At 40.0% G+C, this 15,464-nt stretch overlaps 3 protein-coding genes across 3 annotated transcripts; 2 read left to right on the top strand and 1 right to left on the bottom strand.

Annotated features, from left to right (window-relative positions):
* Nucleotides 1–537: 537 nt before the first annotated feature.
* Nucleotides 538–3,841, bottom strand: LOC128723326 (methionine--tRNA ligase, cytoplasmic). Its single transcript, XM_053817054.1, has 4 exons — nt 3,739–3,841; nt 1,475–3,661; nt 1,279–1,372; nt 538–1,197 (listed from the first exon to the last, which is right to left on the bottom strand). Exons 1-4 carry the CDS (start codon nt 3,839–3,841, stop codon nt 576–578), a joined length of 3,006 nt encoding a protein of 1,001 aa, XP_053673029.1. The 3' UTR covers nt 538–575.
* A 436-nt stretch (nt 3,842–4,277) lies between these two features.
* On the top strand, nt 4,278–5,453 carry LOC128727611 (coiled-coil domain-containing protein 130 homolog). The gene is made up of 2 exons (XM_053821540.1): nt 4,278–4,850; nt 4,959–5,453. The coding sequence occupies exons 1-2, from the start codon at nt 4,278–4,280 to the stop codon at nt 5,451–5,453; spliced, it is 1,068 nt and encodes a 355-aa protein (XP_053677515.1).
* Nucleotides 5,454–6,673: 1,220 nt separating this feature from the next.
* On the top strand, nt 6,674–15,379 carry LOC128727609 (uncharacterized). The gene is made up of 9 exons (XM_053821537.1): nt 6,674–7,019; nt 8,826–8,945; nt 9,021–10,211; nt 10,358–10,605; nt 10,737–12,418; nt 12,532–12,881; nt 12,921–13,056; nt 13,197–13,510; nt 13,592–15,379. Exons 1-9 carry the CDS (start codon nt 6,674–6,676, stop codon nt 13,885–13,887), a joined length of 4,683 nt encoding a protein of 1,560 aa, XP_053677512.1. The 3' UTR covers nt 13,888–15,379.
* Nucleotides 15,380–15,464: the final 85 nt, after the last annotated feature.

Raw genomic sequence — 15,464 nt, 5'->3', positions numbered from 1 at the left:
AGTTTTTGTCAAAACCTGTGATTCTCTATTGTTGGCTGTCTCTTGCGTTCGCCTTGAACCAATGTTTACTAATAATCTCTATAAAGAGATTATTGTTTCGATTTAGCTCGCTACAATACTACTTCCCTCGACTATGTTACGTTATGCTTTATCCATAAACATGATTCTTGACAAAGCTTATCATAGTAGGGATACAGTTTTGACAGTAGTAGGTTATCAGATGACATTCGTCCTTCCACGAAATAATAGTTTACTGCCAGGCTTACTGGGCTAGCCAAACATTTTTATTATCCTACTACATGGTACTCGGCTTTGTCAGCAAATGAGAAATGTCTGGTCTTTGGGTATCCAAATGCGCAACGAAAACCCGAAAACTAAAATGCTAAGAATGAAAACCAACGCTTCGACACTGTCGGCAATCGCAAAAAAATTTCTTTCAAAATTATAAATATCCAAACATGTATATTCAAATAGTACTTAGAAGATGTTTATTGCTGAAATGAAACGTACGTGAAAAAAAAAATCGCATTTGTGACTGACTAAGTAAAGGTCCAAACATGAACCACTACATGATTCTATTTCTTGATTCCCTTCTTTTTTCCGCTATCAGTTGTTACGGCAAACGGAACTCCTGTAAGTTCACTTAGCTTTTGCTTCAGCGACACCAACAACGATACTTCTGGTTGCCAAACTGATCTATCAGAGTTAGTCGCTTTCAGGTTGCGTACCTTGATTCCTTGTTGTGCAATCTCTTCTTCAAGCAGCTTTACTGCCGTTGGATTGGAAGCTGTTGCCGGTAATAATTCAGCTGATTTAGTTGCATCTGCCAATGTGTTCGACGACATGCTGCTTTGAGTGCGGAGCGATAAGTCAGTTAATTGGAGTTGTTTTTTTAACTCAAGTAGAGTGTTTACTTCCGGTTGCCAAACTGCTCGATCGGCACCGCTAGCTTTGATCTTGCGTACTTTCGCAGCCTGCTCATCTATTGCTTTTTGCACATCTTTAACCGCTGAGGAACTGCCCATAGCCGAAGTTTCATTCGCAACGATTACATTAGGTGTAATTTTACTCTGCTGTTGCTGCCCACCAAACTTTTTTTTAAGTTCTTCAATACGAGCGTCTTCAATTTTTGTAAACAGCACGATAGGTTTACCAATCCGATGACCAGGCGGAAGAATAGTTCTCAGCACCGGCTTACTGAAAAATTGGGATAAAACAACGTAAATTTTCGTTAATTCCCGGACCATAATTTGCTTCTGGCTACACACGATGAAGTACCTTGAATTTATATACCCGCCGCGTACATTTAGTTGGCTATACATGCTTCTTGCTGTTGTAGGCATGAAGGGGAACAGAAGCGTTGCCAGTAAACCTAACAGGAAGAAAATAAAGCAAGGCAAAAGGATCATAAATAGGCACAAGAAAACGTATCAACGACTGTTAAACAATTGGATTGGTGATATAAAACACTTACATGCAAAATTGCAACACATGCCGATCACAGTACCAGCTCGAGCTTTTTCATCATCCGTTCCCTTCACTTTAACCCATGGCTGTTCCGATTGCATAAACTGGTTGCCGTAGCGTGAGATTTGTAGCAAATGTCGAATGCCATCACGCATGCGAGCCTTTTCCATCTGGTTTACATAGCCCCTTATTTCGCGATTTATCAACGCCAATAGCGTGTAGTCTCCACCGCGCTCCCCGTTTTCGCCACCGTCCACCAATAGTGTCATTGGCGGAATGGTTGAATCAAAGAACTTTTCGCAAAACACGAGCGCACGGTTCACAAAATTGCCCAGATTCTTAAGAAGTTCATTATTGTTGCGTGCCTGCAAGTCGCTCCAGCTGAAGGACGAATCTTGTCCTTCGGGGCGAGTCGCACTCAGATAGAAACGCCACACATCTGCCGGTATGCCCGTATTCTGGGCATCGTTGCCAAAAACACCTATGCCGCGGCTCTTGCTGAATTTCCCATCCTCATAGTTAAGGTACTCTGTAGCCATGATGTGTGAAACGAGTGCGTATCCTTGATCGGCAGCAAGCAACGAAGCCGGAAACATGATTGAATGGAATGGTACATTATCTTTGGCCATGAATTGGTATAGATCAACTCTTGCGCCGGTATTCGGCGTATCCGGCTGCCACCATTTCTGCCACTCCTTGCAGTAGCGACTCGTGATAGATATGTATCCAATTGGGGCATCAAACCAAACATAAAATACCTTGTTATCGTACCCCTCCAGAGGCACCGGAATACCCCACTTTAAATCACGCGTAATGCACCGAGCTTTCAGGCCTTCTTTTAGCCAAGCGCGCGTTATAACACGAGCATTCTGAGTCCAACCAGCCTCCGAACGCTCAACCCATTCTCGAAGTCGCGGTTCGATTTTAGGTAAATCAAGGAAGAGTTGGTTCGAATCACGAATAACAGGCGTAGTGTTGCAAATTTTACAGCGCGGGCGAAGCAGTTCTATAGCATTTATCAACTTTCCACATCCATCGCATTGATCGCCTCTGGCGTCTTCATAGCCGCAACCGGGATGTGGGCAAGTTCCTTCAACAAACCGGTCCGCCAGATAACGATCACATCGTTGACAAAGTAATTGCTCTACCGACCGAGCCTCGATGTATCCTGTTTTGTGCAGTTCGTTGAAAATGTGCTGCACGATACGAGTCTGCTCAGCAGTAGTTGTTCGGCCAAAATAATCGAACCCGATTCCAAACCAACGGTAGATAGAGTTATGAATGTCAAAATATTTGTCGCAAATCTGTCGTGGAGTTAAATTTTCTGCCAAGGCCTTGGTCTCGGTCGCTGTGCCGTATTCATCAGTTCCCCCAATATAGAGTGTATTGTACCCACAGAGACGAGAATAACGCGCAAATACATCGGCCGAAAGCACGCAACCGACAATGTTTCCCAGATGGGGCACGTTATTTACATAAGGCAAGGCGGAAGTAATGAGATTGTTCTTTTCGCCAGGTTTTGGTAGCACAATTCGAGGCTCATCTCGTATTGCACGCTCATAGACAACATCCTCAAAAGCTTGCCGTGCTGTTTCGATTTCATCCTGTTGCACGGTTTCGGCTATGTTTAATATAGAAGTATCCGCCAGCAGCTGTTCCCCTTCCAAATCTGCTATCTCCGGGTTAAGAACGATATGATGCAATCCACCGAAGTTGTTGCAATGTTGTAGCGAGGAAAAGCATAGTTCGTGTAATGGAAGTACGGTCAAGGCAGCTTGAACCTGCGGTAGAGCAGCAATTTGTCGATACCAGCGCAGCAGATTATCTATGTTTATCGCACCTTTGAGCGTTCCATGCGGTGCAAGCAGACTCCAGATAGCCACATCGGCACAACTCAGTTTATCACCCGTTAAAAACTCGCTTGTGCGAAGACAATCGTCTAACATTTTCACTAACGTATTGAGGATAGGTTTCGTGTTCGGATCGGCACGCGATCCGACAGCCATGTTGTGCGCTAAGGCTGGCGCAAGTCTTTTCGAAGACCATTCTAGCCATTCATCTCGCTGCACCGTGTTAGCAAAGCGATCAACCTTGTTGTGAAGCAGATACTTGGCAGCCACGTCGGAGGAAATTAGTTGCACACCACTGTTCAATTGAAGAATGGGCAAATGTTTCATATCGCCTAAGGCAGGGTCTGCGAAAAACGAACAGAATACGTAATATTGAGCATGCATTTATTGCTATCATCTAACATTACTCATTGCAGCTTACCACTCAGAGTAACATTTTTAACCTCCACGTCGGTGTCGACCAAATTGGCACAAATAAGCAGCTTCAAGCCGAGAGGATTGCCGGTGTTAGTGTAGATAATCATCGTGTTTAAATTGTATGATTTATTGTGACTAATGAATGTTTAACCTGGAAAACACTATAAGCAGTTCTTGCTCGTAGTTTTGTAGTTCTTTGCAAATGAGAAAGACCTGAGCAACTGTCAAAATGCTGCGCCGGCGCTTGAACTACTTGCTAAACGTCCGGACTAACCATCATTATAAAAATAGTTCAACGTATGTTATAATTTTCACCAGGTTTGCTGTCAAATGAGACAGCAATGCCAATGTATATAGAATAAACACTGCATCGATGCGCAAGAAAGCCACGTTAAAACAAAAACGCATTCAACCCTACCTCACGGCTATAAGAAACGAGTGGTTAAAGAGTTAAAAACGTTTCTTCTGCGTAATACATACTCATAACGATAGTTCATGTAGTGAAATTGTTTTTAGACAATAGTTAATAGTGCTATCAATACAATGGGCGAACGGAAAGGGCAGAATTTGTATTATCCTCCGGATTATGACCCGAAGGTCGGAGGCTTAAACAAATGGAAGGGAACACACGCTTTGCGAGAACGTGCTCGAAAAATACATCTTGGCATCTTGATCATCCGGTTCGAAATGCCGTATAATATTTGGTGCGAAGGTTGCAAGAACCATATCGGAATGGGTGTGCGCTATAATGCAGAAAAACGGAAAGTAGGCGCGTACTATTCGACGCCTATATACCAATTTCGGATGAAATGCCACCTGTGCGATAACCATTTTGAAATCAAAACTGATCCCCAGCATCTCGATTATGAGATTGTATCTGGGGCAAGGCGTCAGGAAAATCGTTGGGATCCCACGCAAAATGAGCAGATCGTACCTGAAACTAAACAAGTACAACGAAAACTATTTGATGATGCTATGTACCGATTGGAGCATGGAGCAAAGGATACACAAATAGCGGAAGAGGTAAAACCAGTACTTGGACGATTATTCCATCGCAACGATTCCGTGTGGCGAGATGATTTCGAAGCTAATAGTCGCTTAAGAGCTCAGTTTAGGGTATGATTAGTCGATCCTTAATCTTAATTGTTTTGCAAATTTTATGGCAATTATTTGATAAACTTTACGAAGCCTGTAATAATTCTTTAACAAAAACCTTCTCCTCAGGTGCGCAAAAAAGAACACAAACTACAAGAAGAAAAGGATAACGCACTGTTGATGAAATCAAGTCTTTCCAATCTAACACTGCTTCCAGAGAGCGACAGCGATCGACGCATGGCACAACTCATGCGACTCCACTCATCAAAAACGTTTCAGGAAAAATACGAAGAACAAAGAAATGCAATCCTAAATCGACCAATGCTATCTTCGACATCCTCTTGTACCGCTACTGCAGTATCAAAGTTTACGTGCATTAAACGGAGCGCAAAACCTTTGGGTATAGTGAAGCGATCAGCTGCGATAAATAGAAACTCGAACAACACAAACAGTTGTCATAGTTTAGATGAAAAACGTTCCAGATGCCCCGTTTCAGGAACTGATGATAGTTCAAACTCAGATAAACGGAGAAATAATGAATTGCAAAAGGAAGAATCCAACATTAAACAAATGCGGTTACCGCAGCTATTGTTATCCAATTATGGATCAAGCGATAGTGATTAAGAAGTATTAAATAGATGGTGGACGACATGATATTCCGTATGGATGTTTTCAGATTTTTAGTATTAATTTTAAGGGCATGTTACAGAATCGAATGAGTAATGATATTTTTAGAAAAAGTGCCTAATGAAAATCTGCGTAATGCATACAATACGTCAACGTACGTTGAATCGTACATACGTACGTTTTTGTTTCATAATTCTGTCGTTGACAAAAATGCTGTCACATCTGTCACTTGTATTCGAGATGTCACAACACGATAAACGAGCGAAGGAGTGCCAGACTGGTTTCGTAGCGTGCATTATAGATTGATCAATAATTCGCCGTTTACAGAAAATATTACTAGTGCTACAACATAAACAGGATAGGTTCTGATGGGCTTACATTATTCACTTACATGAAGCCATTTCCTTGAAGCAATTTTAGTCTTCATACACTTGCTTGATTGAATCGCGTTTGGCGCCATCATTGTGCTTATACCAACAACCCGCAGCTTTCTTGACTATTTTGATTTACGCAATAAATAATAGTACGATGAATCCGGAGTTTTAATGACGCTCCAGAATATTTAAATCGCGATTTCTTATCATCCATCTAATCGATGCTCAATCGCGATGGCGCCGGGAATTATGATTTTGTAGGTTGTACACATGGGCTAACCAGTCGTTGCTATACCTTGTTTGTATATTCAGGCATTCGCGTACGTCAATGTGAGTGTGTTGCGTGTGTGCGTATCATTAGGAGAAAACTGTGAAAGCCGTGTCATTCTGGAGGGCCATGTTTTAGCAAAATTTTTAGCATTAAAAAACTCGAGATAAGTGTTACAATATATCGATTATAGTAGGACCGTTGTTCTACTATCCTATTACGGCCATCAAAATAAGTACGATTTTTTGCCTGTTGTTAGTGGTATGATGATTTAGCATCTCAAAATGGCGTATATCTCGTAAGGGACGTTTGGTGTAGTGAATATTGAAGCAGTGGAAAAATACAACGTGTTGTGTGTTTCAAACACTGGTCGACGCTCCTTATGAAAGTCGACGCAGAAACAAGGTAGTGATTGCAAGTGAGAAAGTCAGAATATTTTGATAATGTAGTGTTGTTGTAAAGTTATATATTTCCATCGCTCTATTTTGTGTATGTACACCTGTGTGACTTAAATTGTACGTGTCCTTTCTGATATCGGAACAGATCGTGCCTGGTGAAAGATAACAAAAGTGAAGATGGCTCTTTCGTCCGATCCGTATGAGCAGAAACTGTATCACATGTTTCAATCCCACGGTACTGGTGATGGCAGCGATGACGATGCAAGCTCTGGTTTGGGTTTGGATCGCAATGCTCTCTTGAAATTGTGTCAGACTCTGGAGCTAAAAGAACGGGGTCATCTGCTTGTCAAGTGTTTACTAATTGGCTCTAAGACGCACGTTAGTTTCCGTGAGTTTCGTGAAGGGCTTCTGCACATTCTCGGCGGAAACGAAGAACCGATTCCCGTTGGCGTCGTTGAGTCCGAAGACACATTCCCAGCATCCCGTAGTCAATCGAATACCACCTTCGAGCCACAAGCAAAAGGTATACAGTTGAAGTAATCCCATTGAGCTATAGCGTACAGGGTTCGAAATAGCATTTAAAAATGTTTTAAATCTTTTCGTTATTTAATGAATAACAACGTTCGGCAATGTAATCTAAATTGTTACTCATTCCAAACATATGATCCGTATTTAAAAAATATTTAACTGCTTTGAAAAATAAAAAAAAGAAAATGGAGCAAATTTAAAAAGAACAATAAAGGATTGCGTTTTGCTGCAATCCTCTCTTAACATTCTCCAAAAGTGGTTTTTGTTAACATGTTTGTTTTTACTGATATCATTTATATCGCTCTGTCGGTTGACTTTTTTTGGCTTCTGCTGCGTCTTGTGGCTTCGTCTAGTATAACGTTAAGAGAGTGTGTGGTATCGGTGTCGTCTATATGTAGTTAAAGAGATGTGTCGGTGCCGTTTAAATGTAGTTGAAGAGATGTGCCCCCTATTAGTTTTTCGTAGATTGCTATTAGGTTGTAGTCTATTAGATTGGTTAGTATCATTTTCCGCCTAGTAAGATATCTCTTGAAAGTTGATATCGAATTTAGAATTTTTTGAATTATCGATTCTTTTATGCTGTTTTTTATCTTTAAATTTAATTAAATTGAAATTATATAATTATTTAATCATATATAGTATGTCAAATTGTGCTGAACTGAAAATTTCGTTAGACAACAAAACTAGATCGAGTTACACACACATGTATATATATATATGTATAGCTAGCTGTTTTTTTGTTTTTATACTAAGTCACCAAAAGGATTATGGCTGCCCATAGAATACATTAATGTTGCTGACGTTCAAATTAGGTTGTAAGTGCAGTCAAGTAGGGTTCCAACTCCAACTGCCTCAACTGTTGTGATTGTGTTGTCATAGATAGATAGATGTAATAATTTCATCTACCAGCCATGCAAGTCTTTTTTGTAAATTATTGTTTTAAGTGAACTATTGAGTATACGTAGAGTATTATTACTGCAGTCTGCATAGAGCAACCAGTGGAAATATAGGGCGGGAGGTATCTATGACAGTCAATATGACGTGCATCTAAAACATAAAAAAGTATGATGAAAATTGCTTCGACTTCACTAACACTACTTCAATAGATACAGAAAATGAACGATGTGATCAAACACGATTCGTACCGAGTATTAGACATTGACTAACTAGTCAGTCAAGTAATAATTCAGCTAGCCTGGTAGTCAGTTTTCGCTAGGTGCTGTTTAGTGTAGAGAACGAAGTGAGATCTGGATGTATTAATTCAATATAAAGCATGACAGTACAGGGTGAAAAGCAGCTTTGCACACAACCAGTCGATTTAAGGTCAACCCATCCTTTACTCAATATTCGACCTTGCGAGGGCGAGTTGATAGAAATCAATCCAACATTGTAACATAGAAATAACGAGGATCAAAAATTTCTAAGCGTTCTTTTGAGTCTGGAAAAGTGTAAACTGAATAGAGAAAGGAATACGATAAGGAGAAAGAGAAACATACCTTAGTGCGGATTTAGAAAAGATACTAAATACATGCATTCACTGCTGGTTCAATGTGGCGTGCCTGACTGGTTACTAGTGTGTCGTCAACGCGTGGGTATTCGATTAACGCCGTTTGGTATTTCGTCATCAACTATCTTAACTAGCTTTGTGCAACGAAGGAAGAGAATTCTCTAGCTATATCATCGCCATGATAATAATACTGTGTAATTGAACAAACAAAATGCATTTTTATTTATTCAAATTATAGTATTAGATGTTAATCTAACTGTTGCTTTTGTTTTTTTATTGTGATCTTTTTTGCAGATTCAGACCATTCAGTTCAACAGCTGCAAAATAATGACAGCAGCACCAACCATGGATGTCAAACACTTCCGGGATCCCATTCCTCTGCAGCATTCGTATCCACTTCCCTTGCCAAACCATGTAATATCGTGAGCAATGCAGACACGAGTATATCAGGATTTTCTCCGATATCCACCTCGCGTTCTTTTATTATAGCATCTTCGATTGGAGGTAATGAGACGGAAAATACCTCCGATTGTCAGCTTCTATCGAGCTCGATATCGAAGAATATCACACTGCAGGAGAATGTATTGAAAGCTGAACAGCAGGAGCCTATAGAGAACGTCGAGAATGGTAGTGAGGATCACTGTTCATTAATCGGTCATGCGAAACCTCAATCCTCCGGCATGGCTACAACTAGAGGGACAAAATTTAATGGCGTTCCGGTGGATGAGATTGACTTTTCGAATCAACGTTGCCGTGTAAAGCAGGATCGCTGTCAACGTCGGTTTAGTATGAAGAAAAAAGAGACAGAGATAGTTGAAGAATCAACTTCGGATCGGGAAGTTTCGCCGAAGTTTGTCGTTGGCACGAAGAAATACGGTCGCCGATCAAGGCCTCGTGAGGATATACATGAGTTAGATTCACTTTCGTCTAATTCGGATAATGAAACGACTAACATCTCTAAGGTGGAATTAACAATTAATTCCGCTGCAGAGCAATTCAATGGCAAATCACATAATCACCGTTTAACTTGTACGGAAGAAGCCATATTATCCACGAACAAGGTTCAACGTTCGGTGTCCCAGAGCGACATCCATGGCTCAAAAAGACGACGACCTATAACAATATCTGGTGTTGTACCACGATTAAAACGTTGTGCATCTTTACCGACGCACCGACAGCGACCAACGATAGCAATATCCAATGATAAACGAAATATAACGACGCCAGTGACTATTTGTGATCAGCTACACATGGATAACGAAGCGCTCGATCAAAAAATCTATTTCATGCATTTGTCTGAAAACTTGCGTGAGATTTGGAACTCACTACTGCAGCGCGACTGCGATTTTAGCAGTTCCCTTGATGGTAGTGAGGGTCTATTAAATCAGACAGAACTGGAAGTAGTTTGCGAACGCGTTGGTCTTCAAAAGGATCCAGCACGATTGGCGGCCCAAGAAGTATTTAAAAAACTGTCGTTACAACCAAATGAAGGAATTAATTTCGGGGAGTTTATTGCTCTTCTCGAAAGCAACACTGAGCTCTTGTCGATAAGTGAAATCCATGAGTTAAACTCTGGCGCTGAAGCTTGTGGTGAATCTCGTTTGGCACAGCATCAGATAGCGTCAACATCATCCGAAGAAGCGGTTGAAAATAATACTTTTATACTCGCCATGCCATTAGGTACATAGTTTCAGAAGACATTATTTTGTGAAACACTGTAGTTTTTTTTATTTTTTAGTTCATTTGCCTCTGCCGTTTTCTCCATCCCCCCACTCATCCTTCATTAATCTTATTGATGTATATATATATATATATTTGTTATACAGATTGGACTTCGGAAATAGGATCATTAGCAACATCGATAATCATCGGCATGTGGGAATCTGCTGGCATTGATGCGCCTGCTTCATTGCTGCATGAATTGGGCTTCGATCGTGAGGTGGTACAAGTCGCAGATTTGGTCCAGGCCTTAGAGGAAGAACATCAGCGGCTTGTCAGCAGTGGTCATCTTAATAGCAGTACCATTAGCAGCATCAGTGGCAATTCTTTTGATGACGCTGCGTTGATTGTACGAGTAAGAGAACAATTTTTATCATAAAAGCTATTTTGTGACATATGCTTTAAATATTCAATTCAATGTGATGTATGTGATGTTATGTGAATAATCTAATTTGCTATACTTTTGATTGTTGCACGCGATAATAGGCCTCATTGGTACTGCATAAAGCAGAAGTAAATGCTCTGCGACAAGCATTCCATCAGTTGGTTGAAGAAAATAAAAAGTTATATGCCGACAACAAAGAAGTCAACCATAGAGCATTGCTGCTGGCACAAGAAGTAGATGAGCGACATAATTCGTTGGAAAATACAACTCGTGCAAAGATTCGGCAACTGGAGCAACGACACCATGAATCGGTTAAGGAGTTATCCTCCCAACTTGCATTCGAGCGAGAGCAATTATCGCACATGCATTCATTATTCGAATCTCGCGTCCACGCGCTTGAGAGTGAGGAAGGAAAATTAAAAGCAGAAATATCTCGATTGTCGCAAGAAAATGAAGAATTCCGTATGGACCAAGAGAATTTAACCAAAGAAATTACTGATTTGTTAGAAAAAAACATAAAGCTAAACCGAGATATTGCTGAACTGGAGGAAAATAATCGTGGCAATGATTACGTAGATTACGACGACGTGGATGAGTGCGGTGGCTACGTGCGTAAGGACAATGGTGAGCAAGTACTTGATCTGCTCGATCGAATATCATTACTGCAGTCTGAAAACTCAGATTTGCGTGATAAAAATGATGAATTGAGTGCTGAGATAGAGACGCTGAATGTAGAATTGATCAAGTTCAAGCTGAAGAAAAACGCCACAACAGGAGGAATCGGAGAAAATGCGAAAGGAACCGCATTTCAACACAGCATTTGCAACGGCGGAGATACTAGCATCATTGGATTCCATAATTCTGCTGCCGCTGTCAAGAGGCGAGGAGATTCTCCGAGTAAAATTCGATTGTCCGATGAGAATCCCCACAGATTGGGCAAATTCCGTAGGTGTAGTGATGAAATAAATGATAACGAATCTGATTCTTCATCTGGTGACTGGATAGCGTTGCATTCAGAATTAGGACAGAGCATTCAACATTCTGACGAAATGGAGTCAATAGTCAAAGAGCTGCTACCTACTACAAGTGATGAGTTCCGTACTCGGTTGGATGCTGCGGTTTCAGGAACCGTGAATATGTATGAAGAAACGAATACACTAGTGTGTGGTGATCAAGATGAAATCAGGTTGTTACGATTGAGAATCGAAGAACTTGAACTGCTATTGAGCAACACGAAGCAGTCCATCGAAATACCAGACAAAACACTGCTGCTTTCAACGGAAGAAAAGAACGAGACTGCCATTGTACATTCGTCTGAGCTTTCAGATAAAGCAATCGATCAGACAGAAAAAAATAGCGAGCAAGATGAGATAGAATATGAGAAATTAAAATCACGCTGCGAAGAGCTAGAATCTAGTTTGGAGCAAATGCGAAAGGAGTACGAAGATTGCGAGGATTACTGGCAAGCGAAGTTGAATGATGAACGCCTGCTTTACGAAGAGGAGCAACGAACAAGTGACGAAAAGTTTACCGAGCTGTTAAAGAAGGTGGCGGAATATGAAGAGCAGTTTACGAGTGGATTTTCGGGAGCAAAACTGGAGAAAGATGGACGGTTATCTCCGATTGATGAAAAAGATGGCTTAGAACAGCAGTACTTGGACCTTGAGGCTGATTACGAACAAGTGCAACTGGTATTGACAACCAGAACAGCAGATTTGGAAAAATTGCGTCGAAGATTGCAAGAGATGGAGCAGATGTTCAAATATCCATCGGAAGCGTTGATGTAAGTATATCATTTGTTGAAAGATTAAAGTAATTTCAGAACTATTTTTTTACATCTCCTCCGGCCCCATACTCTAATTTTTACTTTTATAAACATGTTTTATTTTTTAGTAGTTCTTCATCATCACGTCATGTTGAAACATCTGAGAGATCCGAAGGACGTCCAGCCAGTTCACCGATTACTTATCTTTGGACACAAAGTACGCTTCAACAACCCATTCGCGATTATCAAAACCCTAACTGGCGACCTCCGCAATCAGCAATGGTAGAGGACAAATGTTCTACAAATGCTGTTGACAAACTAATGTCTGATGAAGAAATTACAATAACAAAATTGGTTGAATCCATGAATTCCACAAGCGGTGCATATGTTACGACTACGGCGAGCTTTGAACAGGTCAGACCACCAATACAAAAACCAACATTGACACCTATTTCCGGATCAGGGGAAAATGTCTCTTCTAGTGAAAATCTTCCCACGAAACACGAACCAACGCTACGAGATAATAAAAAACAACACCGTCGTCGTTGCCACACCAATGTACCAGAATTGGATCAGCAGAGTGAAGCATCTGATGATTCCTGTTCCGACAAATCGACTCATAGTGCCCGTAGTAGTGTTGCTTCAACACACAGTTTGTAAGTAATACATGTTTTGTCATATTTTATTTTAACAAACGTAACTTACGATCGATTGGTTATAATTTTGTTTTGTCTTTTTTTTTTAATTGTTTATCACAAATGTTGTTCGATAACATCATTAAACTTCTCTGCGGCAGACAAAATGCAATGGCAATTTCGGAAGAAAGCAGCGGTACTCCAGGTGTAAGGATAAACAGGAAACATTGTGGGTTAATGCAAGTGCAGCTGAAAAATGAAATTAAAGATCTCACTCGTGAGCGCGACTGTTTGATGTTGGAATTGCAGCAGCTAAAGGAAGCCAAATCCATAATGATAGCTCGATCGCTCGGTACAAAATCAACGTCTCATCCGGCGAACCAGATGCAGAAAATACAAAATCTGGAACTTAAAAATCGACATCTACAATCGATGGTAAAGCAACAGCAACAGTATACTGAGTGTATTCTGCATCGTAAGTGCATTGCCTTATATTACTAACCTACCACCGGTGCATATGACAATTTTTAGTAATGTTAATTTTTTTTGTTACTAGAAATCTGGCAGCAGCAGCGAAGTGAAATTACCGATCTACGCAATCGACTCGAGGCACAGTGTGTCGTTATATCGGATCAGGCAGCTCGGCTGGCTAATAACGATGTGCTAGTGAAAGATATGTTTGCGGAAAACTCTCAGCTCATGTCACAGGTGCAGCGTTTAGAGCATCAGTGCAGCCGTGCTAATTGGATCCAGCAGCAGCACCAGCATCAGCTCCAGCAACAGTACAGCAAACCAAACACTCCCACTAATAGTCACCATGGGTTAAGTAGTATTATGCCCGGTTTGCCATAGCCTTGGAGTTGCCGTCGCCATTCTCGGATTGTTAATACGACCATCCAGAAACAGCATTAACACACACGCTCATACAGGATTTTAATGTTTCTTGAGGCAATGATCATTCTGCAGTCTGGGCTTTAATTTCGTGTTGTGTTATTTTATATGTTTGGGCCTGCCAGAAAAAGTAGTCCCACCACACTTGCTGCATAATGCTGGTGTTTCTATTCCTATACATAGAAGCACTGAGATGTATATTTTGTTTTGGAACGTTGGTAGTGTTTATCTTCTGATTTTTCTATGCTGGTACACCTCACAATTCATTCCAAGTGTTTAGATTTGGAGTTTTTGTGGCATTCTTTGTAGTCTTTAAATGAGAAGATTGTTTACTATTCATCTTTTATGTTTAATTGCTATTCCGCTGTATCCATGTCTGACATTTACTCCTCAGACGGGCAGAACATATATCACGTACCATGTCGTTCTTCATTTTAACTAGTTCCTGTGATGAATATTCAAAAATGGGCTTTAATATTGGATTATTTTTGTGATCTGTTAGATATGTTGAGTATTTTTGTATGTTCTGTATGTGTGTTTCAGGAGTGAGGGTGAAGGATATGTATTTATTATCGAGTGAATTAAATTGGTATATTTTTATCGAGTATATTTTTATTATATTTATATTATCGAGTGAATTATATTTGTATATATGTCAGTGCTTTGTATCAATTTTCAGTCCGGCTGTATTTTCTTTCTGAATAATCATCATGTTCGTGCGATAAATGATGCGAGAAAATTTTGAAGCTGCATATAATTGTTACTAAAGATCTGTGATTCGTTGTAGATGACTAGACATATGCAACGCGGTGAACGCACAGCGTTCAAAAAAATCTATTTTTGAACTTTGACTGTAAAATTAACAAACGAAGCAAGTGTGTTGCTTATCCACATCCCCTGTATCAATTGTCTTTATAATAGGGTAATTTTTTCACATATAATTTGTATAATCATAAAGAATTTATCATTAATGATATAGAAGATATGATTTTCTTTCAATTCATAGGAGTCAGGATTCATGGTACGTTAGGCCTTGTTTTAGCTTTTTTGTCTTGCTCCCAGATCGGAGCTCCAAGCTCCGAGTTACTATGCCGATACACATTTACAGATATATTAGCTACCGAAGCTTTTCAAAATTAACCAATGTTTCTCTCAATGATGCTATGCGCTTTATATCTGAGTTAAGGTTTTTTTTGACGGGATAAAGTCGATTTCCACCAGAAATTTCTGCCATCAGATAGCCTACCAATTGTGAAGTATACTTGACGATCAGTCTTATCTTTCGGCTTTACACATTGTTTAGAAAACGAGTAAGCAATTTTAAAATAAATAATGATCATTTAATGACTAATAATTTTAGTGTAGACAATTCATGTAAAAAATATAATGTTTTAAACACTACAAATAAATTGAATTCATACGAGTTAGCAATACTTTTAAAAATATGCTTTGAAGATAACAGAAGTATCTAGAACTTAATGAAAAAAACCCATCTGTTTGTTGCACTGTAGCAAATGAACTATAAACTTTTAGGACAA

Source organism: Anopheles nili, chromosome 3 (assembly GCF_943737925.1).
Source record: "Anopheles nili chromosome 3, idAnoNiliSN_F5_01, whole genome shotgun sequence".
Lineage (NCBI taxonomy): Eukaryota > Metazoa > Arthropoda > Insecta > Diptera > Culicidae > Anopheles > Anopheles nili.
The sequence above is the reverse complement of the archived record's forward strand: the minus strand, read 5'-3'. Positions and strand labels throughout refer to the sequence as shown.

Coding starts and splice junctions, on each gene's coding strand:
- LOC128723326 (XM_053817054.1), bottom strand. CDS start 3,841: ATGATTATCTACACTAACACCGGCAATCCTCTCGGCTTGAAGCTGCTT. Junction 3,662..3,738: donor TAAAAATGTTACTCTGAGTG/GTAAGCTGCAAT, acceptor CGTTTTTCGCAG/ACCCTGCCTTAGGCGATATG. Junction 1,373..1,474: donor CATGTGTTGCAATTTTGCAT/GTAAGTGTTTTA, acceptor TCTTCCTGTTAG/GTTTACTGGCAACGCTTCTG.
- LOC128727609 (XM_053821537.1), top strand. CDS start 6,674: ATGGCTCTTTCGTCCGATCCGTATGAGCAGAAACTGTATCACATGTTT. Junction 10,606..10,736: donor ACGCTGCGTTGATTGTACGA/GTAAGAGAACAA, acceptor ACGCGATAATAG/GCCTCATTGGTACTGCATAA. Junction 13,057..13,196: donor GTTGCTTCAACACACAGTTT/GTAAGTAATACA, acceptor TCTCTGCGGCAG/ACAAAATGCAATGGCAATTT.
- LOC128727611 (XM_053821540.1), top strand. CDS start 4,278: ATGGGCGAACGGAAAGGGCAGAATTTGTATTATCCTCCGGATTATGAC. Junction 4,851..4,958: donor GCTTAAGAGCTCAGTTTAGG/GTATGATTAGTC, acceptor CCTTCTCCTCAG/GTGCGCAAAAAAGAACACAA.